The sequence below is a fragment of the Etheostoma spectabile genome, chromosome 6 (genome assembly GCF_008692095.1).
Source record: "Etheostoma spectabile isolate EspeVRDwgs_2016 chromosome 6, UIUC_Espe_1.0, whole genome shotgun sequence".
Lineage (NCBI taxonomy): Eukaryota > Metazoa > Chordata > Actinopteri > Perciformes > Percidae > Etheostoma > Etheostoma spectabile.
The window spans coordinates 10,532,321-10,554,916 of record NC_045738.1 but is presented as its reverse complement, the minus strand read 5'-3'; the positions used below and the strand labels follow the sequence as shown (position 1 = coordinate 10,554,916).

General features: G+C 39.9%; 4 protein-coding genes across 6 annotated transcripts; 3 read left to right on the top strand and 1 right to left on the bottom strand.

The window, feature by feature from the left end:
- The first annotated feature begins 22 nt into the window (after positions 1–22).
- Positions 23–6,310, top strand: flcn (folliculin). Of its 2 annotated transcripts, none has more exons than XM_032519323.1 (12): positions 23–283; positions 444–656; positions 859–1,017; positions 1,122–1,343; positions 1,458–1,624; positions 1,728–1,819; positions 2,702–2,865; positions 3,068–3,181; positions 4,758–4,881; positions 5,017–5,142; positions 5,507–5,609; positions 5,688–6,310. In XM_032519323.1, exons 2-12 carry the CDS (start codon positions 444–446, stop codon positions 5,893–5,895), a joined length of 1,692 nt encoding a protein of 563 aa, XP_032375214.1. In that variant the 5' UTR covers positions 23–283; the 3' UTR covers positions 5,896–6,310. The 2 variants fall into 2 exon arrangements, with proteins under 2 accessions (XP_032375214.1, XP_032375215.1); XM_032519324.1 differs by having other exon boundaries at positions 24–283; positions 859–1,005.
- Positions 6,311–7,834: 1,524 nt separating this feature from the next.
- zgc:174888 (uncharacterized) lies at positions 7,835–10,844 on the top strand. The gene is made up of 5 exons (XM_032519331.1): positions 7,835–8,393; positions 8,762–8,868; positions 9,317–9,388; positions 9,671–9,817; positions 10,067–10,844. Exons 1-5 carry the CDS (start codon positions 8,381–8,383, stop codon positions 10,418–10,420), a joined length of 693 nt encoding a protein of 230 aa, XP_032375222.1. The 5' UTR covers positions 7,835–8,380; the 3' UTR covers positions 10,421–10,844.
- Positions 10,845–12,640: 1,796 nt separating this feature from the next.
- Positions 12,641–20,598, top strand: grwd1 (glutamate-rich WD repeat containing 1). Of its 2 annotated transcripts, XM_032519327.1 has the most exons (8): positions 12,641–12,911; positions 13,073–13,190; positions 15,196–15,358; positions 15,472–15,682; positions 16,091–16,236; positions 16,684–16,875; positions 17,289–17,626; positions 20,565–20,598. In XM_032519327.1, exons 1-7 carry the CDS (start codon positions 12,689–12,691, stop codon positions 17,595–17,597), a joined length of 1,362 nt encoding a protein of 453 aa, XP_032375218.1. In that variant the 5' UTR covers positions 12,641–12,688; the 3' UTR covers positions 17,598–17,626; positions 20,565–20,598. The 2 variants fall into 2 exon arrangements, with proteins under 2 accessions (XP_032375218.1, XP_032375217.1); XM_032519326.1 differs by lacking the exon at positions 20,565–20,598 and having other exon boundaries at positions 17,289–17,903.
- cdc42ep5 (CDC42 effector protein (Rho GTPase binding) 5) lies at positions 18,076–21,103 on the bottom strand. The gene is made up of 2 exons (XM_032519328.1): positions 20,873–21,103; positions 18,076–19,939 (listed from the first exon to the last, which is right to left on the bottom strand). The coding sequence occupies exon 2, from the start codon at positions 19,935–19,937 to the stop codon at positions 19,035–19,037; it is 903 nt and encodes a 300-aa protein (XP_032375219.1). The 5' UTR covers positions 19,938–19,939; positions 20,873–21,103; the 3' UTR covers positions 18,076–19,034.
- Positions 21,104–22,596: the final 1,493 nt, after the last annotated feature.

Sequence of the window (22,596 nt, the reverse complement as noted above, 5' to 3'; positions counted from 1 at the left end):
TTCGGCATTTGTGCTGGAGCGCGTGACTCTACGTCATGTGACAGGATCTGTTGCCGCCGCACAGAAGGAAAACAGAACAAGAAAAGTGTAGAAAACCTACATACGATATACTGAGAATCATGGAGTTTTGCAAAACGGACTTAATCAAGAATTGATTTTGTTAATATCGCTATTTTAACATGCTCTTGTATAACGGGTTTTATGGACGTTGCGACCAATGAATGTCTCTTTGTGAAGTAGCATTGACCACCACTCACTTCTTGAAATTGGCTCTGTGCTAAAGGTAAGACGATTCGCTATAATGCCAACGTCTTAACCCTGGTTTAATCTAGTAAGATCAGTGACTGACCAGAAACAAATGTTCTGTTGTGGACTGCATTTTATTGCAAGTCAAACATATTTAGCACAATAAACAATTGAAAAACCTGTAATCTCTCTTTCAGATGAACGCTCTGGTCGCTCTCTGTCACTTCTGTGAGCTCCATGGCCCTCGGACGTTGTTTTGTACCGAGGCACTGCACCCTCCATCCCCGTCCCCTTCATCCCAGGCAGGTGCCCCAGTGCCTGGGGACAGGGACCGAGATGGTGACCGGGAAGGTGAAGGGCTGACCATGAGGGCCAACAGCTCGGCCACACAGAGGGGAGAAATGTGTGAAGTGAGCGCAGAGCAACTGTCAACTCATGATACGCTCATTTTATAAAAAATAAAAAAAAGGGCCTCCATTTGAACAGCACCACCCTTATCCCTCTACCTGTCTTCTACATTCTAACACTATATCTATAACTTTTGGTTGAGGTGAGTCCATAGTTCTGTCACTATCTCAAAGTACTAATTTTCCTCTTTCTCTTGCATCATAGGGATGTCGATCTCTTCCTGCATCTCACCCGGGCTTTGTGAGCATTGACGATGAAACAGGCATTCGCTTCCTGAGCCACCAGCATCCCAGACAGCCACAGCTGTTCAGCGTGGTCCGTCAGGCTTGTGTACGCAGCCTCAGCTGTGAGGTAAACAGCGATGTACGTTTGCATGTATGTGTGTGTGAGTCACACATCTCATACAGTAGATAAATTTCCGTCACCACATATACTTCTACCTATTTTCTCTCCGTCTGTTACATCAGGTGTGTCCGGGCCGCGAAGGACCAATATTCTTTGGAGATGAGCAACACGGTTTTGTGTTCTCGCACACCTTCTTTATCAAAGACAGCCTTGCCAGGGGCTTCCAGCGCTGGTACAGTATTGTCATGGTAGCAATGGACAGGATCTACCTCATCAACTCCTGGCCTTTTCTGTTACGCCACCTTAGACTCACTATACAGAGTCTACAAAGCACAGCCCTCAAGGTGGGGAGCACACACAGACACAACATGCCTTTATTATGATTACTCAAATAGAAATATGAAGACTTATTCCACAAGTATCTACAAGGGCACCTATTGTCTTGTTCTCCCCATCAGGTGTTTGACAACGAACAAGGAGTTTGTCCCCAGCGAGCCGTGAGGATGAATAGTGTGTTCTCTCCTGCAGTTTTCCCACACCAAAGGAGTGGCAATGCAGCCCGATCCCTAACTTCTCTTACCCAGCATCCCAATCTCTGGGCCAGCCTGCACTCCTCATTCAGCTGGTGAATTGATATAGTCTCAGCCCTACTCTGTGACATATAAGCTGTGGTTCGACTAAAACGGCTCTCCTTCATATGTGGATTCATGTATTCACAATGTCTCCAGGCTGCTGAAGGCATGTGGTTGTCGTCTGACGGAGAAGCTGCTGGAGGGAGCGCCTACTGAGGACACACTGGTGCTTTTAGAGCGACAGACAGGTAGTCACATTGTCCTTAATCAAACAGGAGGATTTTTAACTACACTTTTGTGTTTACCCATCTAACATTCGTTCAAGCCTGTAACTGAGTGAAAGATCTTAATTGTCCAGTGACACAAAACTTATCAGAAAAAGAAAGATCATTTACCATTGCAATGCTTCAACATGTCTCGCCTTTAGGACAAGGTTTGCCTTCTTACTGGAGGATGATATCAGCAGATGTCATGTGTTTGCACAATCTGCAATGGTTTTATCATTAGTCTGAAAAGTCTCCGGTGAAAGTATGATTCACCAGGAAAAAAACAGGGTTTTTCACTGAGCCATTGTACTCAAATACATTGTCTGCCTTTCCAGAAAGTGTTTACACAATTATTAGTCAAGATTTAGAAAGTGATTAAAAGATTTCCAGAGATATTCCCGAGCACAGCGCAGCTCTTATGTTGTGAAATTGTAATACCCTGTTCCTGTTTTTTACTATTGTACACTTTTTTTTTCTTTAGCATTTATCCAAAATCACAGTTTCCAAGTCATGAAAAGGAAAAATAATTCTAATATCAATTTTTTTTAAGTTTCTTTTCTTTTTATAATGTAGTACAGACTCAGTCACTCTGATACTACAGAGTTATCTGTTTCATCTTGATCTGGCTTGAAAATCTATAAGTATTGAAAATAAGTCATAGATAAGAGGTGAGATTGTACAGTGCTTATTTTATTTTATTTTACAAATAGCACCATGTGCACATTACACTCTATATATGGAGTGTGACTAGTAATCCGCTCTTTCTAAAAACGTTCCTGGGAAATTTCCCCTGCACTGGTAATTGGCTTGAAAACATTTGATCGTTGCTGTTTTTATTATTATGTCATTCTCTGTTTCCAAAAGAGCAAGAGGAGGAAATGAGCTGCTGGGAGGGAGCAGAAGGAGGTGGTTCTATGTCACAGCGGCACCAATCAGAGAGTGAACTGGGCCTCAACTTCCTGCGTGATGATGCCAAATTAAATGAATCACCTGGCCCAAAATGTAGGTCTCTGAGGCATTTGAGACAGGTAAACATAGATACTTTTTCAGCTTATCATTTTGTTGCGTAGAAAATAGAAACCGAAAAAGACAAAAGATGGGAGGTAAAAAAAGCTCAATTGTGTTGTTTCTTCATTACAAACACAGGTATAGTTCACATTCACATTTTTACATTGGGTCTCATAATGTATCTGTGAGCTGTTGTACATTTCAGTCTTATTTGTTCTGCAGGTCCTCGGGGCTGCTGAGTTTCGTCAGCTAGTGTGGCACGTGCTCATGGGAAATCAGGTCATATGGAGAGGCGCTGACTCCGAGCTCATCCAGTCAGCTTTCACGGTGCTCAAGGTAGTTTACTCTACCGCTGCATCCCTTTCTGCCTCGTTAGGAGAGACGATGTTATTATTATGTGTGTAAATATCAATAAGGACAGTGAACACCTGTGAGGGTCCTCATTAGTTGATCCATAGTGTAAGTTAAATACAGTGTAATATAACACAAGTGTAACTCTTACAATCCAACCAACCTGCAAACCAAACATTTTCTGTTTCATGCTGTTAAGGTTGAAAAGTACTTGTGAAATATGATGATTTAAGTAAAAAATGAAATACTTTCTTACATAACCACATTCGATGTGATATAAACTGATTGTACTGAATTGGGTTTCAGTTATTTCTCCACAAAGATATTATTGTGCATTTACTCCCTAACCCTTTTTTTCTGATTTCCAATTTTTGCCCAAAGACATGTTATTATTTAAGCCACCATTACACACCTTGAAATTGTCCTTGCCTGAACATGCTGCCCTGACCTTTTTATGCAAGTTACACAAACGAGACAGAGCATGTAACTGTTTTCATTAAACGACCATTGTTCCTTTTTTCTGGGAAATGATATTTGAGCGTAATAACTAGCCGTGCGTGCGTGCGTGCGTGCGTGCGTGCGTGCGTGCGTGCGTGTGTGACCGTTTCGAGTACTTTGCCAGGTGTTTGTATGTCCATTTCCACCTGGTATTAAAATCCAATCTGAGTGATCCGATCACAAGTGGAATGCACCCAGTACACATTGAAGATGCATTGAGATCCAGTCACTCCACATTCGGAGGTGGTTTATGACTACATGGTTTATGACACATTGTTTTGGCAGTGTGTGCAAGTTTGTGTCCTGAGCCACGGAACTACGTACTCATTCAAAGTATTTCTCATGTCAAAGAAACCACTGAGGGTGAATCGGTGCTGCCTGCCTGTCCTGGATGTCTGGAGATCTGTGACTCACAAATATTTCGGATATGACAACATACATTACCGCTTTTACGTAGCAACTTCCTCTGTTTTTTAGAAGCTGGCAAGCCTGAGTTGTCAAAGCAGCAGTTGTAAAACCGTGCAATGGCTTCATTTCCTATAAACTCTTTACAATAAATGTCAGTTATTTTGTTATTTAAAAGCTTTTATTATGACACAGAAAAATCAGGAAATGTTGGGTCTTCATCAGCAGTAACTTAACACGACTCAACACGAATAAACACGTACTTAGAGCTGTCCGCTTGTGATCAGATCACATTCAGATCCGATTTTAATACCAGCTGGAAATGCAACTTGTCTTGTCACTGCATGTTTCATGCTACTTCCCATGTCTTTTACACCAGACATTTTGACTTGTCATTGTGGCAAACACAGTTGTATTCAAGTGTCCCTGTTAACCATGACGCGGTGTCATTGATGCAGCAAGAATAAAACCGGCTAAATGGAATTCAGGCATCGTAATTTTTATTATTTACACCTTGATTTCCTACCGTGACATATCAAGCTGTCTTGTGTGAAATAGGCCTATTGGCCAGAATAACTGAGTGGGTGAGCAGGGCCATTAACGCGCTTACTTAGCAAACCTTGGTCATAATCTGAATCTCTTTCCTGTTTCCCATCAGTCGTTGCTCCCAGTAGGCTGTGTGCGTTCCGTGCCATACAGTGCTCAGTATGAGGAGGCCTACAAATGCAACTTTCTGGGTCTCAGCCCAGATGTACCTATTCCAACACACGTCAGCTCCTCAGGTACAAGGCACCTCTTGACTCACTCTACGACAGATTACTGTATGAAATCTCAGAGAGAACTGCAGTTACACATTGTAGGCTTGCACATGCAGGTTATCGTGTGTTGACTTTACCTTTCTTTTGTTTGCCCTGAAGAGTTTTCAGTGCTGGTGGATGTCAGTTCAGAGAGAAACTGTCAGATCTCAGGAGCATGTGAAGACGATATCTCCTCCCATTATCAGTTCACCATCAGCAGTGCCAACACACAGCCCACTGATAGGGGTGAGTGGGCATCCCTGAAGTTCTAGTCACTGTATGTTTGCTGCCACTTGTGAATGTGAATATCTTTGCCGAAGCTATGCTTAAACTTACTCATTTTAATGAATCACAGAAAATACTTTTGATCTGAATTTGCATCAAAATACATTTAGTGTTGGGTTATGTGGGCCAGATTTCTTTTTCATGTACGTAGGAGCAGGAATAAATGTGAAAAACTGTGCAAAACTGTTCTGTCAACAAGTCAGTTTTTGAGATAATGGACAAAAGGCACCAAAAACTCTACGTCCTTGGGTGGTGTTTGAATTAGCAGGAAACACTTTAAAAAAAGATGTACCACCATAGAATAATGATTTTCCTATTTTTCCAGGTCCCACGTTATTGAACAAGCTTGAGGTGGCTCTGTCTAATGAGAACTTGTCTGTGGACGTCGTCTCTCACTGCCTGTTGTGTTTGAAGGAAGAGTGGATGAAGTGAGTAAAATCCATTCACTAGCATTAAGACCACCTGGATTTAAGTGTGATTCTCATAGCCGATTCTCTCTCTTCCAGTAAAGTCAAAGTGCTGTTCAAGTTCTCTAAAGTGGACGGGCGAGGGAGGGAGGACACCCAGAAGGTTCTGGCTCTTCTTGGCGCCACAGGGCCGGGTGAGGAGGACAACGTCAGGCTGCTCAAGTTCTGGATGACTGGACTCAGCAAAACTTACAAGAGCCATTTAATGACGGCCGTCCGGGGAGGGGAGAGGAGCCCCAGCCAGTGAAAGAGAAGGAGGAGGAGGAGGAGGTAGAGGGGGTAATATAAAGGGAGCTGACAAGGGGGGATACTAAGAGGGAAAGTGAAAGCAAGAATCCTTTCATCATCAGTTTTGCGAACTGTTTGGGACTTTCAGTGAAACAAAAGAAGCATTTTGTATGGATGGCAGAAATGCTTTACCTAATCCATTATTGTTTGTTTTTTTAAGTAATGAGAAATATACCGTTCCTAACCCGGATTATGATCCTGCCCAGATGAACACATCTGGCCAGTTTGGATAATGTGCTTTTGTTTGTCAAAGGGAATTATTGTAGAAGACCTCTTCATACTAATATGTGAAGTTTAACTTATTACAAACAGACTTTGCACTTTGATTACTCCTTTTTCTGATGTTTTAAAATGAAATAAATGAATATAAATGGCCACTCTGACATCCTTTTTCTTAATTTCACAAGTTGGCTCCATCTTGTGGCAAACTGGAAGAATAAAAAGGGAGTGAGTTGGAAAGCAGTATTTCTCTACCAGCTCCCACTCACTTGTTTGAGTGGCTGTCAGCCAACAAGCCTCATGTGGTGTAAGACAACACTTTTAAGGTTTTCTGGTGTCCTGAAATGTACAAAGCGGTTGCATAACACGGCCTCGCTCTAGTACAGCCGACCACATCAGCAGGAGTTTGGCTTCTTAATGAGCTAGTCGCACACTGATCCACTAAAAAGCTGAGTTTCTTTTCTTCATACCACAGTTATTTGAGCCTGTAGCTTTGCTTAAGCTTGCAGACTTCAGTCAATAAAATTCAGCAACATACGGCTTTGTTTAAATTGGGTGGAGACTGCTTCTTTTTTTTTTCTCGACCCACACCTATGTAGTGATTGTGTTAAAAAGGTAATTCAGACTGATGTTGTAGTCCAATTTAAAAGGAAAGGTGCATTTTTAAACATTATTGACTAGCTTTCTTTGTAAAAAATAAATAAATAATAATCTACATCTCACCATTGCTAGTATGCTACTGTATCATAGTAGAGTGTTACCTTTATATATGTTATGCTTTTCTCTGGCTAGCTCAAATCTGGATTTCATTTTGCAAGATTCCCTAAAAGAAGTGCAGATATAATTTGCAGCAGCTCCACAAATTAGTAACATATTTACCCCCCTCAATATGCAAGCAATGTCTGAAACAGGAAGACGGCACAATGACTGGAGACCGGTCTTTAAAACACTTATATATGTGAAGAGGTTTTGAGTTGATGATGCCTCTGGGACTGTTCTTTGCTGCTGCTCTCTAGTTTCCTTTCCCTCTTAACAGAGATGGGACGGTCTTGCTTCCTTTGGCTTGTGTTAAAAAAAGGACACACACAAGAACTATTTCTCTTTGACATTAAGAAACAACTTTGTACTTCCTTCTTTAACATTAGTAAATAACTCCTCTCATGACATCTAACAGAAAACCAAAATAACACAACCTGAGGGGACTTTACAGACAGGATGATGACAGCTGTGCACAATATTAGATGTCACAATCACACCAGCCACCTCTGTGGAACCAATTTTAATTTTGACACAAATGACTACAGAAAGCTGTCATACATGAAATGACTTGCAAGTTCTTGCGATGTGGTGTTGCAATCCTGTTTTTCATGGAATGTGACTCTTGATTTATTTATTTTTTTAAATAGCAGATCATGTGATGATTAGACAGTATAATACTGCACACTGACTGAGAGATAAAAACCAGGGGATCCACAGGCACAGAGGTGTGGGGGAGAGTCCAAATGAAAAACATACGCTCCAATTGCATGACTAAGCCTCCTTGGGTCTGGTTTGGAGGGGGGAGGTTGGGGGTAAGAGGGTGGGTGGCAGGGAATGTGGGGAGCAGGGGGGAGGGGGCCGGGGCAGTCAATAGTGAGGTAAAACGTGTGGCGGTGGGAGGGGCTGAGACTTAAAGGGAGCAGACGAGCAATCCAGCAGAGCACTTTCACTTTGAGCACAGTGAGGATACACAGAGTGACCAGAGGGAGAGATAGAGAAGAGGAGGCCAGTGTCTCTCCCGCTTTATCCATTAACCAGTTTCGAGGGAGAGAGGAGGGGTTCAAATTAGGCTGTTAGGAAGATTCTAGGTCAGTAGTGAGAGGGAGAAAGGGAAAGAGATATAGTAAAAGAACAAACAAAAGCTTTCATAGGAAAAGGCTGCAGCCACTCAGGCTTAAGTGGGAAAAATCCAAAGTGAGAGAGGAGGATGGCGTGAGAGGATAAATGAGGCATTTATTGGAAAGTACCAAAAGGACTCAAAAGAAAGGAATGTATAAGGGATGTAAACAAGAAGACTAAATATCAAACGGTGAAGAAGACACAGCAGCATACTCTGTGTCAAAGACCTCAAGAAAACACAGAAGTGGAAACTTTGCCTTTCACAGACTGACACAGAAACCCGTCTGCAGAGTGATTGCTGTCAACAAGAGAAATGGAGAAGTGTCCATTCTTTGAAAGATAAAAGGATGTCACTGCCAGGTGAGAAACAAACATTAACAGGACGTTAGAGCTTTTTGCAAAATGTCTTTATTTTAAAGTCTGTAGGAAAATAGTGGAATACTTGGAAATGGTTATTATGTTATATAGTAATGAGTGAATCAGAACGGATTTTTTGTGTCACTTTGTATTGTTATGATAGAATTTCCAGTGTCTTAATTCAATTAGAACTGTTGTAACAACAGGCCATGTTACGTGTTTTCTGCAGAAATAGGTAATTGAGGCAGGAAATGATGTAATGCCTTTTAGTAGGTATGCTGTTTGAACAAGCTACAAAGCCACAGAAAGTTTCCAGCAACTATCTGAATGTGTTTTGTCTCTCTTCTTCTTCTTACTCATGTTTTCAACAGTTTTGCTGTTGCTATCACTGTTGACTGTCCAATGTGGTGGATGTGACTTTGACCTGGACGGTGTGACAAACATAAAAACGACTATAGACTCTAATCCGACTGGATTTGTAAGTTAAAAACATTGATTTTGTTTCTTATTTTATGTAATCCCTTTGGTGTTTTCTGAAGTGTCCTCTCTGAAGGAATTACATTTCCAAATGCTTTTACTATGTTTTACAAAACAGAATTACTTGTATTGACTGTCTTCAGTCAGTTGGTCTAAAGAGGTGGTCAAAGTGGACATAAATGAATGAGCATATTCGGCTCTTCCTTGTGATCTGATGAGTTGTAAAGTTATCAGAAGACAAACAGTGTTTATGACTGACATGCGTAGCTCTACAAAGGGAGTGTGTAGTTTTACGTCAGTGGTTAGTTATGTTGTTTTCTACATCAATACATCATTCTGTCAAACTCCGTCGATAAATTTCAGTATAGTAATCGTTTAATAAATGCTAACTCATTTCATCATCGGTGGGTGTATTCTCATTTTTTTCTTTCTTTTGTTTCCCCTTCCAGCGGACAGTATTTCCTAAAGATTACTATGTAGTGCACCGCTACACAAAAAGCATGCTCTGTGACACTGATCCGGTGAGTTGCTTATCAGAAAAAAGAGGAAGTGGGGTTTAATGTGCAATAAATGGGTTGTGCATGTTACAGTCTTTCAGGTGTGTACAACATCATCTATTTGGTTTCTTTAACGGGATAATTATCAGATTTTTACATAACAGGCCTTGTAAAAAGGACTGTTGTACGTTGTGGCCTCAGTTCTCGCTTGTAGTGGAGCAATTGATGTGGTTCTTGCGGTGATTTGTCACATGTTTTTCACACTAAACCTAACTTTGGGGTTGTTGCTCTACCTTTTCTCTGCAGTGTTGTGTGTTCCCTGCTGCAGTAGTTCTACTGAAGTCCTGGCATGTGCTTCTTGGTAACCTCTGGGATGAGCACCTAAATCACTCCTTTATCCTCGATCTAAAGCAGACACTGGATAAAATTATAAAAAAGAACAAAAATACAGAGGTAGGGTTTCCTGTCAAATACATCTCACCATAGAAAGGCATTACTTAAATGCAAAAAGGACATATTGGAGAATAATGTGATTGCTTAGTGTAAAATATTTACACTTTTGATTCAAACATGAATTTATGTAAAAGTACATTAATAAGAGTTGTCATACTAAAGATCCAGAAAAATGTACCTTTGAAAGCTCCTCTTTTTTCTTCTCCTTTTGTTGGAAATCTTCATCTGTTCCTTGTTTCCTTGTCTCAGAGGTTCCAGGAGGAGACGGACCTGGCCCAATTCTCCACATTATCTTCTTCTCCTGAAGAACTCCTCAAGCTTACATCAGAACTTTTCACTCGATGGCTCGAAGTTGGGTGCCTACCTTCGATTGAAACATGCACCCTGCCCACTTTGCCCCCCACTGTTGAGAGGAAGGACTACGGGCCATCAAGGGCCAGACTCTTGACCACCCGAGCTATTAGCAGTGAAGAAGAAGGACAGTCTGACAAGATGATAGACATTATACAGCCTCCATCCAATGGTGGTCCTCCATCATTATTATATTCTGCTTTTGTTTGGAGCCCCTTGCTATTCAGACTCTACTGGTGGTTGTTGCCTTAGTTACTAAAAAGGATCTTTTTTGTGATGATGCACACAAAATGCAAGACATTTCCTGGCACTGAATGTTTGTTTTCTTATATTTGTGTCTTTGTGTTTCAATGCAGCAAGCTTGTTTATTATGAAGTGACATGCACCGGTTGCATTTAATGTCCAAAGTTTGTTCACATTGCTCTGTAACAACTGATATTACAGATATAAACGTATAGCCATCCTCTCTAGAGTAAGTCACAAGCTCCAGCTAGCTATGCTTTTTGTGCTAACCAGAGATAAATGCTGAGCAAGCCAGTGCACATAAGCCATCGTCTATTGATGTGGAATTCATCACTGTTTACATTGAATGTTGTGTAAATGTAAGATATTAAGGTCAATGGGCGTTTACTTTTGTACATATTTGTAAATTAAAGACATTTTATATATATGTATATACATATGTATATATATATAATATATATATATATATATATATATATATATATATTAGTTTTTGATATAATATCCCAAGAATTGTAAGCTATATTTATTGTGGTCTTTGGTGTTTATCATCAGTGATGGAAAGTAACCAGGTACATTTAATCGAGTATCGTACAATTTTGAGGTACTTGTACATACTTTACATTTTTATGCTACTTAATACCTCTACTCCACTACATTTCAGAGGGAAATTTTCTACTTTTCACACCACTACATTTATCTGACAGCTGTGGTTGATGGTTACTTAGATTTTATTCATTGTTAGAAATTAAATGACCAAACAGTTTATAAATTGTAAAATTGACTTCACCAACTACAACAGTAAATTGCTGACACATTAATGCATCAACAATACTAACAGAATTATAATAGTTTAACAATCACATAGCATTTTCCGGCATTATATATTTACAAACAATGCTGGCATACTTTTACTTCACTATAATTTTGAATGCAGACTTAAGGTTACTTTTAACAGTATTTTACTTTTAACATTATTTTTGCATTGTGGTATTGCTACTTTTGCTTAAGTAAAATATCTGTTTGTCAGTGAGAACACTAGATATTTATATTGTTATCTATTCTGCTTAAAGGGATGAGCTTTTGTTTATGATTTTGCAGTCCAGCAACATGACAGAGTTTGCATTAAGACTCCACATTCATGTGAGCTTGTTAGGCTCCTGCCGGCTCTTTTCAACAGTCATTCCCAGTGTGCAAATGCTTTACTACAACTCTGATAAAAACTGAGAGACGAGTTGCAGATGAGGGAGGAATGCGCTCTGGATCCAACAGGACTCGAGAGATGTTCTGACTTCTGTGGAGATATTAACTAGAAATAAAAAGTCCACCATTTGGTGCTTGCACATGCCCATGCTTGTACACACCCACGCATGTAATGTGCGCCATTGTCGTCACAGGATCCTCCTTGTAGTTTCATAATCCTTAAAATACAGAGGTATGTAGCATTGGACACTGTAGGAACAGACTTTTGGCTCGCACCCCGAGTTTTTGTTAACCATTTTCCCACAGAATGTATTTGAATTTATCTTGGATGGGGCAGACTGCAAATAGTGCAAGAAGACTCCACTTGAAAAAAAAATCGGAAATCAGAACTCTAGCCAATGTCTTAAATTGTTTTATTCTGGACATTGGACTAATTGCACGTTTCCAACTAGGCTACATGTTACTACTTGAGAAGAATGCAAAGTAAGCTAGTTTATCCATCCCTTATTGGGAAAACTCATCTTTTACACTTTACGCTTTAACTAGGCTGTTGCCAAGTTGTTTTCTCTTTCATTAATATTACAGGGGCTACTGAACCAGGTGTGAGTACCAGCCATGCAGCTGCAGGTCGCGGACATGTTGCATTTGCTTGAAATAAGTAATCTGACTCACTCAGATCATGTGTAGATCCATTCCCGGGTCAGTGCCATGGCTGTAATAAGAGATCAGTAGGCTACATGACCCCAAAATGTGGAAATGATTCATCAGAATTTTTAAAAGTTACCCGGGGAGAGGGGAATGTGACTCTAAATTTCCACGTACAATATCAGGCCGAATCAACATTTTAAGCATCGTAGTTTGGGCAATTTCCGAGACAAATATTTTCTAGTCTGATTGTTCCTGGCAGCGGCGAAAGGGGCCAGCTGAATTCCCGTAAATGGGGGGGGGGAGCGAGATCAGGGAGAGAGCGCGGGTGTGGGGAGGGAGGCAGCAGGGGAGGGGTGACAGTGCAGGGTGTTTAAACCACGTGGCCTCTCAACATACCGGAAGTAAGCAAAGTCTGCCTTTGCCAAGATGTCTGCGCCCGATGAAGACACGTTTGCCGAGGAAGGAGTCGAGATGGAGGAGATGGACGACGCTGGCAGCGATGATGATGAAGGCGTAGATATGGCGGAGGAAGGAACGGCCGGGGAAGGGGAGAGAAAAGTATATGTGCCCGGGATAGAGCCGCTTCAGCCCGGAGAGGAGCTGGAGATGGACCGGTCTGCGTACCGCATGTACCACGAGTGTCAAACAGGCAAGTTGTAGCCTACCAGGAGACTAAAAAGGACTATTTAGAAACATGAAACGACTGCAAAGTGACAAAAAAATAATATATAGGGACGAAAACAAACTACAAAGAGACACACTACAAACGGGCATGCAGGACCTGCGGGTTTAATTGGTGTTTGTGTTCAGGTGCTCCATGTCTGAGCTTCGACGTCCTGAGAGATGGAGATGGCGAGAGCAGGGAGCAGTTTCCTCTCTCCATGCTGCTTTGTGCGGGCACACAGGCGGACACAGCTCTGAGCAACAGGTACACACCTCCGGACAAACTTCACTGTGTGTGTTTCCAGGTTATTGCTGTTTTTGTTTTGTTTTTAACCTGAAATTAATTGAACTTAGATCAAAGCACCATGGCTTTTGAGATTATAATGACACTGTTGCTTTGCCAAGAAGAAGGTATCAATATTAGTAACAGGGGAGAAGTATTAGCCATCTTAACTTAATATTGTTTATGGTATCAGAAAAAAAACAGCACACACACACACACACACACACACACACACACACACACCACACACACACACACACACACACACACACCACACACAAAACAAATGTAAAACATAGCTAGCATAGAAATTGAAAAAATGAAATGTAAAGAAAGCATTAACACACTTTTAAGCATACACATTTAAATAATTTGACATTGTCGACAACAATGTTTCTCAAGAGAGAAACAAGTTTTTAAGATCAACACAAAATGATATTTGGAAGAAACTTTGAATGTGCCAAAAAGATCAGGTTACTGATTTGTCTTTAGACATTCAAAACACCATACTGTCTAATAGGGACTAAGACATAACTCTCCAAGAATAATAAGGTAATTTGAGTCCAAATTTTTAATGGAGAGGAAAATAAAGGGAAAACGTCAGGTCTGAAATTGTGCATGTAAAATTTTATTTCTTACATTTTTATGGGAGACAAATTGAATTCTGTCAAAACGGTATTATTAATGTTATGTTCATAGGGATAAGACTAAACTTCCTTCCCTGGGGAAAGAGTGCAAATATAAAAAGGGTAAGATAACAATAAGGTGCAAATCCAAAATATATACAATGCCAAAATAAGGTTGACATCATAAAAATACACAGGTTTACAGTAGATACAGTATCAGTATTTTCTTAAGTACTTCCATATATTACTTTTATACCATTATTAATTTCAAAATTGGATATGCCGGCACTTTCAGAAAAATAAACTTCCCCTCAAGTCATGTTTGTTTTTATTTTATTTTAATGAATTTTGGTTTAAGTATACTTTCATTTTGTTACTTTTCTAGTGCAAACCAACTACATACATATGTTTGTATAATGTGGACTTTGGACACAGCTGGAGTCTGGTGACCTTGCATTATTCCCAAATCAGCTGTGTCCAACTTCACCTGATGAGGCAAAATTAACAGCTGGTGTGCAAGGCATTTAGTAAGCAGCAATGCTGCCATGCTATAAAATACTCCATTACACACACACACACACACCCTGCATACAAAAGTGACTATAGTGATATTTTAGATTAGATGATTAGATTAGATTAGATTCAACTTTATTGTCATTACACAGGTACAGGTACAAGGCAACGAAATGCAGTTTGGGTCTAACCAGAAGTGCAATAGCAGTAAGTAAGCAGTAATATAGAAGTATGAAATGGCAGGAATTAGTTATTCTAAATGGCTTTTGATAAGTAGTGTTCAATTACTGTTGTTAAATATTATTTAATTGGTTGTTGATTGTTCTTTAACTCCTCAGGGTTAAATAGACTTCTAACACATCTTTGTATAAGAACACTGGAATTGGAAATCTTTAACACTGTAGCGATACGCTTAGTTGTTTTGTTAAAAGTAGATAAACTGGAAATCCAACACGCTTAACAATCAACACTCTTATACCTATCCCTTTTTTATTATAATGGGTTATTATTTAGAACTGTTATAGATGACCAAATAAACAGCAGATTGTTTTGGAAGTGTATGCACCATGGCATTTTTTTATAGTTCAGTTGAGTTTTTGTTTTGTTTTGCACAGTTTCAGTTCTGTTTTGACATTTATTTACACAATGTTGAAAGAGTTATGAATTTTCCTTTTTTAAAGGGTCAGTTAAAATTGTTTTTAGATTATGTTGATTTTATATTGAAATTGAAACTTTAATACAGTACATAGTAGTTGGCTGTCTTCGGCATACTCTGAAATAATGTAATGAGAGTGTAAGGTCATTTGTCATCTCCATCCTGTTAAGTGCATCATTTTACTTTCTGACAGACTTCTCGTCATACGCATGCATAACCTTCATGGAACAGCGAAAGACAAAGAGGGGGAAGAAAGCAGCGATGAAGAAAGTGACGACGATGAGGAGGATGAAGATAAAAAGCCACAAATGGAACTGGCCATGATGCCTCACTATGGAGGGATTAACAGAGTTAGAGTAGGTTGTGTATCATTTTTAGGCAGACATGAATGAAGCCATTAACTCTCCTTTATCAGAAACTTGACTTGTCCAGAGTTCCTAATTACTGATTTTTGCTTCCGAATTTCCAGGTGACCCGACGTGGAGAGCAGTCATTGGCTGCTGTCTGGTCAGAGAAGGGACAGGTAGAAATATTTGACCTCCAACCCCAGCTAGGAGCCGTACAGAGTTCTGCTGCTATGGCAACTTTCATCAAACAGCAGAAGGAAGCCACACCCATCTTCAGCTTCTCAGGACACATGTCTGAAGGCTTTGCTGTTGATTGGTCACCTACAGTACCTGGTGAGTGTCTCTCTTACCCGCAAGGCAAACTACTTGCACACATTCTGAGCTTGCTGACACTTTAAAATGAACCTTGGGTGACCACCATGCTTTGTATACTACGTATAAGTATCAATGTGTCCCTCAGTGCACCTAGACTTTATAATGGGCTCAAGAGAGGAACCCTCAACAGGAGTGTAGGAGGTGTTATGACAGACCAGTAAAATGAAATAAAGAGCTTGCATGACCTACTAGGATCGGAATCAAATCTTTGAACCTTAACTTTATTAGCTGTCCCCTTAAATATGTAGATAGAGATATTTTGCACAGCTGTGAAAAATCTGAGTGGATGAGGTGAAGTGTAATCGCATAGATGTGTGTGTCTGTCAATCAAAAGATGAAAGTGTTCTGTTTGTACTTTATTAACAGGTCGTCTTGTCAGTGGAGACTGCAAAAAGAACATCCATGTGTGGGAGCCACGAGAGGGAGGGACTTCATGGCAGATTGACCAACGACCTTTCAGCTCCCACAGCAAGTCTGTGGAGGATCTGCAGTGGTCTCCCACTGAAGCTACAGTATGTTTGATGTTAAATTAAACTATGTTGACTTAAACACCACCTGTTAACACTGTAACTATGTGCCATCACAGCATTGTAACTAAAAAATGCATACTTAAATGTGCAATTTAACAAGTCCCCAAACTAGTTTGTGGTATGTGGATTTTACAGCCTCACCAGGGTGGTTACCTTTTTGCTTCTATGGGTGTTCACTGTTGGGCTCTTGTGCAACCTAACTGGTGTTAATTTCTCTATGTAGCAAGGTTTGCAAACAGCATTGAACACAAAATATAAACATGGACAGCTTAAACTTGACACACTATAAACACAGAACAAACATGTTTTTGCAAATACAGTAGAGTTCTTTGGTTGTGAAGACCAATTAAGTCTTGTTTTGTATATGTTTGATCTGAAGGTTCAAATCTATCAGTATCTGTACTAACTAAACGGTCTTCCTTGCCACAGGTTTTTGCATCCTGTTCGGTGGATCAGTCAATTCGTATCTGGGATATGCGTGCCCCGCCCAATTCAATGCTTTCAGCTAATGAAGCTCACTCATCAGACATCAATGTGATCAGCTGGAACAGGAGCGAACCATTTATCCTGTCAGGAGGGGACGATGGGCTTCTGAAAGTATGGGACCTTCGACAGTTTAAGGTAAAACCCAACAGTTTAATTTGTAAATGTAAAATCAATAACTTTTATTAGTAATCATTCAACTCAATACATTATTAAGTTGTATATTGTATTGCTGAGTTATTACTTGTTAGTGTATGGCTCATCACAACAAAGTAACCCATCATTATTGCTACAAGACAAACTGCTCCTATTATTACACCATCAGATACTCCGTTACCTTCTCGGTTTGCCCCACCTAACTAATAACATTTCTTCCATCTTTTACCTGTTACGCAATAGTATGTCATAACTGCGATAACCTTCCTCCTAATACGAGAAGCTAGCCAAAAAACAGAAAATATACAGATAAATCAGTCTTTATGTAAGAATTGATACTTTTGTAGCCTGATATTGTAAATGAACAGCCGTCCCACTTCTTATTGTACCTGTAGACTGGGCAGTCTGTGGCGAACTTCAAGCAGCATAGCGCTCCCATCACGTCCGTGGAGTGGAGCCCGGTGGACTCGAGTGTGTTTGCCGCCTCAGGAGCAGATGACGTGGTCAGCCAGTGGGATCTGTCTGTGGAGTCGTGTGATGTGGGTGCCAGGGTGGAGGGGGTGAAGGACTTACCCCCTCAACTACTGTTCCTGCACCAGGGTCAGTCGGAGATCAAGGAGATCCACTGGCACCCACAGATACCTGGTGTGATGATCTCCACGGCTCTGTCAGGATTTAACGTGTTCAGGACAATATCTGTGTAGTGTGTGTGTGTGTGTGTGTGTGTGTGTGTGTTTGAGAGAGAAACCTGTTTTTTTGCATTTACATGATTAGTACACATTTAATGTGAAATGATCAGTAAACTGTAATGTTTCATCATTAAGGAGCTTGTAATAATGTACAGAACTCAACTGTGTAGGTAATAATTCTACTTTGACATTTATTGGCCAACATAGGCACCGTATGGTGTAATCTTTACTATTGGACTTTCAGTCTGTATGTTTTACAGATGTGCGAACTATTTTAGGCATTCCCTATTGCGAGCTTAAAATAAAATGTTTAAAACTGTTCTTAGGTTGTTTTCTTGAATTAATGGTTTTGAAGAGACTGGTTTACTGGTTTTTTTTATATTTATAATGTAGTATAGCAAATAACTACTTAATTTCAGGAAGCGTCTATACATAAAAGGTTTACATTTCTTTTCCAGCCAGGAGTAATTTCCAAAGAAAATACAAGGCTGAGGAATATTTCAAAATCCCAATTGTTTTTATTTTCTTCACTGTAATCCTTATCAAACCACAGGATAACAAATGTGTTTAAACCAGCATTTTTATGAACATAATGACCTCCTTTTTACAGCATTCTGAAATATCTTTTCAAAATACAAGCAAACAAAACGTGCAAAAATACACCACTGCTCCTGATTTACAACTGACCTTTAAAACCCACGATTGTCTTAGCATTGCAATATTAATCCAGACCCACAGCCCAAAGGAAAGCTTTGGTAACTTGAAAACATGCCAAATAACTGCATTATGAAAACCGAGAAACTCCCACTGTCAGATTGGGAATGTGACAAATTCACAGTAAATAATTATTCATAGGATGACTTTATGTTCTGACAATGTCTCTGAGAATCGTTTCTAAAGCTCATCAAATGCATTAAACCTCAAGAGACCTCGACATTGTAATGAGATTGTAATAAACATGCAATATGAGAAATAATTAAGACATTAACATAGCACTTGGTACAATAGCGTATGCATACAGCTCTCTTTAAGGCACTATAACATAAAGCAGAAAAACACCTGTTGTGTGCTCTTCAGATGGTAAATATAAGAAATAGTTAAAATGAATGCAGGCATCATTAATTTAGTTTGTTTTATAGCAAAGCTTCCAGGTCACTGAAATAAATCAAAGTGCTACAAACCTTCCACTGTAATAACCTCAATGACATACTGATTTCTCTGATGAAAATGAATCTATTACAAATCTGCTACCCTTACAGATAAAACATAAAATGTCTTTTCTAGTTGAGCAACGTCGTCAAATTGTAAATCTTTTTTTTTTTTTTAATCCAGTTTGCACTCTGTTTAAGCCTCCCATTCAAATTATCCTGACATGATGAGTTTAGGAAATACAGTATACTAGATTTACTTGACAGCAAAGATCTGTTTTTAAGGGGAAACAGTACCTATCCCCTATAGACCAATTTCATCATCAAACTCATCTTCAAATGTGTAGCCTCGTCCTTCCTCTTCTTCTTCTGAATCAGTCTCTGAGTGGCAGCTGTCGACCCTCCTCCTGTCCAATAGGGTGACTCCTTCATACTCTGAGCTATTTGACGAGGCCGGACTAGGTGGCAAATCTACTTTGTGATTGGTGAACTCGGTTTCACCTTCACCTACTACTCTCTCAATCTTACCCCTCGTTGGACTATGACACGCCAGCTGATCCTCGTCCTGGAAGTTGAATCCTTGACCCTCTTCTTCTTCAGATGCTTGACGAATTATCTCTTCTCGTTTGTCGCTGAATCGCACCTTTGGTCTTAACCCCTTTGGCTTGATCCCATTCCCATCTGGTATCCTGCTATCTCCCACCTGGTTTCCATCCAACCCAACCAAGTTCTTTCCATTCAGCCCGTTCTGTTTGTTCACAGTCATCTCCGTGGCCCCTTTTCCCTGCTTTGTTTCCACCATGGATGTGCCACTTTTTTGATTTAACACATCCTCCTCATTGGAATCAAGCCCCAAACCGTCCATCACCCCTAGTACATCCCCCAGCATAGACGGGCCTAGATCCAGGTCCAGGTCGAATGACAACACGGACTCGGAGTGCTGAAGCTCATTGTTCTGTGGGCTTTCTGGAGCATCTGAATAAAGATCACTGTGGTTGACTGCCACCTGAGGGTCAGCAGCTGGCATCATACCTGGACTCTCAGGGTCAGGGCTGGCCGGGCTCGGTCCAAGAGTGGACAGGAAGGAGGTGTCCCCAAAGGCATCGCCTCCCCTCCCAATGTGCATGGTGTGGCGAAAGTCGCCCAGTGGGGCTGAGATCATGGTAGGGTCCAAGCGAGGTGCCCGGGTAGATTTGTGTAGCGGCATGACTGTAGACAGATTAAAGAAGAGTATAAGGAGGAAGCAAAGCAGGGGGAGGGTGAATTCTTATATAGATATAGCAGAGAGTGAATAGCAGCAACACTAAATTGCGATAAACATAATGTAAAAATTGTGCAGGAAGCTGGAACTACTTGAGCCCCAGTCCAGCCTCCTGATACATACATACTCCTACAATACAGGCAACGTTAACTTCACTTCATAATGTTGTGCAACATTGTGGGACACCAAAGAGCATTTTGGCACTGTGGCTATGAAGGCCATGCTGAGACATGTACTTCAAACATACTCATGCAATGCTAGCACATACTTTTCTCTTCCCTCAAGGGTGTATGCGGACAAAAACATAACTAACTTTTTCTGCAAAAAAAGCTGAATCTATAACCTATCAATAATATCTATAACAACCAAAGCCATTGAGTTGTGCTACTTTGGTGGGCATTTCATTTAGATGTCAGCATAAAAAAGAGATTTTAAGTTAATAATGATTACAGTAAGTGGAAGCCAATATTACTCCATACATTATTCTTATTATTATGATATTAACCCACCTTAATGACAATTTCTTTATTAATAACATACAAGAATTTACATTTGAGAAACCATTCTTTTTAGTGTGTGTGTGTGTGTGTGTGTGTGTGTGTGTGTGTGTGTGTGTGTTGTGTCTGTGTGTGTGTGTGTCTGTGTGTGTGTGTCTGTGTTACATTTTAGAGGGGAGGGGGCTTACAGGCCTACCCCAACCCTTTAGACTTTCCAATAATTTAAGTAAATGGTATTATATTAGTTTAATAAATTATGTATAACTCACACGAAGAGAATGCGAGGGTTACACTTATTAAAGCAGTGAACGTTGGACCAATGTAAAACTAATCAATTGACAATGAGTGAGCGCCACCGACACATTCAAAGTATGGAAAACTTACTTTAAAGAGAGTATTCTGGTCTTTGGTTGGTTCGCTCCGCAGTATCCGACTTTTTCATCTGGCTTTTTGACTTTTGCTTCCCTCCCGACTTTTCCCTCGCTCTTTTTCTCGCCGTCGTTTGCCTGTGTGAATTTTCTTTTTTTTCCAAAGGGATGGGCACGGGGTAAGGAAGTGACGCGACAGTTCTCGGTGAGCGCTGGATTATGTTGTCGTTCTGCCGACTTTTCCAGACGTTGTTAAATAGAAACGAGACTGCTTCTGAACAGAGCGTTTTTTTTTTATTGAAGGTTAGGCTGAAATGGGAGCCTTATTTATTAAGTAATCAACAGGATGTAGACTACTGGAAGTTACTGTGAATGAGGGTAATGTGTATACATATCCAATTAAAACATATCAAATTCTAACTTGTTAACTTTAATTGTATGCTATTTTATAGGAAATGGAAAAATGAGGGTTTTAGCCAGGACAGAAAAAGGCCTACTAGATCATGAGTCGAAGTCCTGTCACTATAAACAAAAATGTTTTAAGTTTTAGCCTATTTGGATTTTTCATTATTCTTTTTATTCAATTAGCCTGTCAGTTATATTTTGTGCAAGCTCTATTCAAAAGATAAGGTTAGCAATATTCTATTTATACACACACATATATATATATATATATATATTTGTCATTGTTAACAAATCATAGGAAAAACACCAGCACTGTTAGTTGGTATCTCAATATTTTCCAACTTCCATCTCTTCCGTTACAACTCAAGCCCATTAGTTCATGTACGCCTATTCTTCTCTTCTTAAAAACTTTTAATTTTCAAAAAATAGCTGAGCACTGTAGTTTTTAGCAACGATACTCAAACACAAGCAAATTTGTTGGGGACAATTTTCAGCTGAGGAATAATTCGCTTTTTTGTGTCATTGTTTACAGCAGCAGGACAGCATATTTGGTAGTTACTCAAATAAACTACAACACCCATGTGCAAGACATAAAGACCAGTTCACCCAGTGCAAAATATTTAATATTTATTGGTAAAAATAGGCCCATAGCCTACACTTAAACACTCACACAACTAAATGAATTGTCTTAGCTTTGTATTTAGTAGGCTACACACTTCTTTGCAGGAAACCTCTAAAGAAATACAGACTTGACAAACATGACAAACATTAACTTTGAACGTCAAAGTGTGGTTTAAAACGACATGAGTTTAAATTTACTGGAAACAGCCTAACATGTATGTGTTCGTTTATAACTACCCAAACATTGCTTGAATTTTGAATTCCTTGAAAAAAATAATTGAATATTACATATTCAAAAAAATCAGGCTACATGTATTCTTTAACCTATATTTACTCATGCAACCAATAAGTAAGGACTCCCTACTGTTTGGATCAACAACAGGAGCGGAGTAGAGATGCTATTTGAGAGTCTGTATTATTCTGTTTCCTCTCATGGGTTAAAAACAAGAGGCATTACCAAACCCCAGGTATTCACACAATGGCCGTGGGTATTGAGTCATTGTTTGTGAGATCTTGTCACAAATGCTCGACATATTTGTGTGATGATGTAGCCAACAAGAAAACAATGGGAACAAATTATTTATTCAGCAGGCATGATATCATTCACTGTGGAACATGGGCTGGGAATTACACTAAATACAAAAAACATTGACTTTAAAAAGTAAAAGTAAAAACTGCTGTTCATTGCTGTGCAGCACGTTTACAAAACAGTTA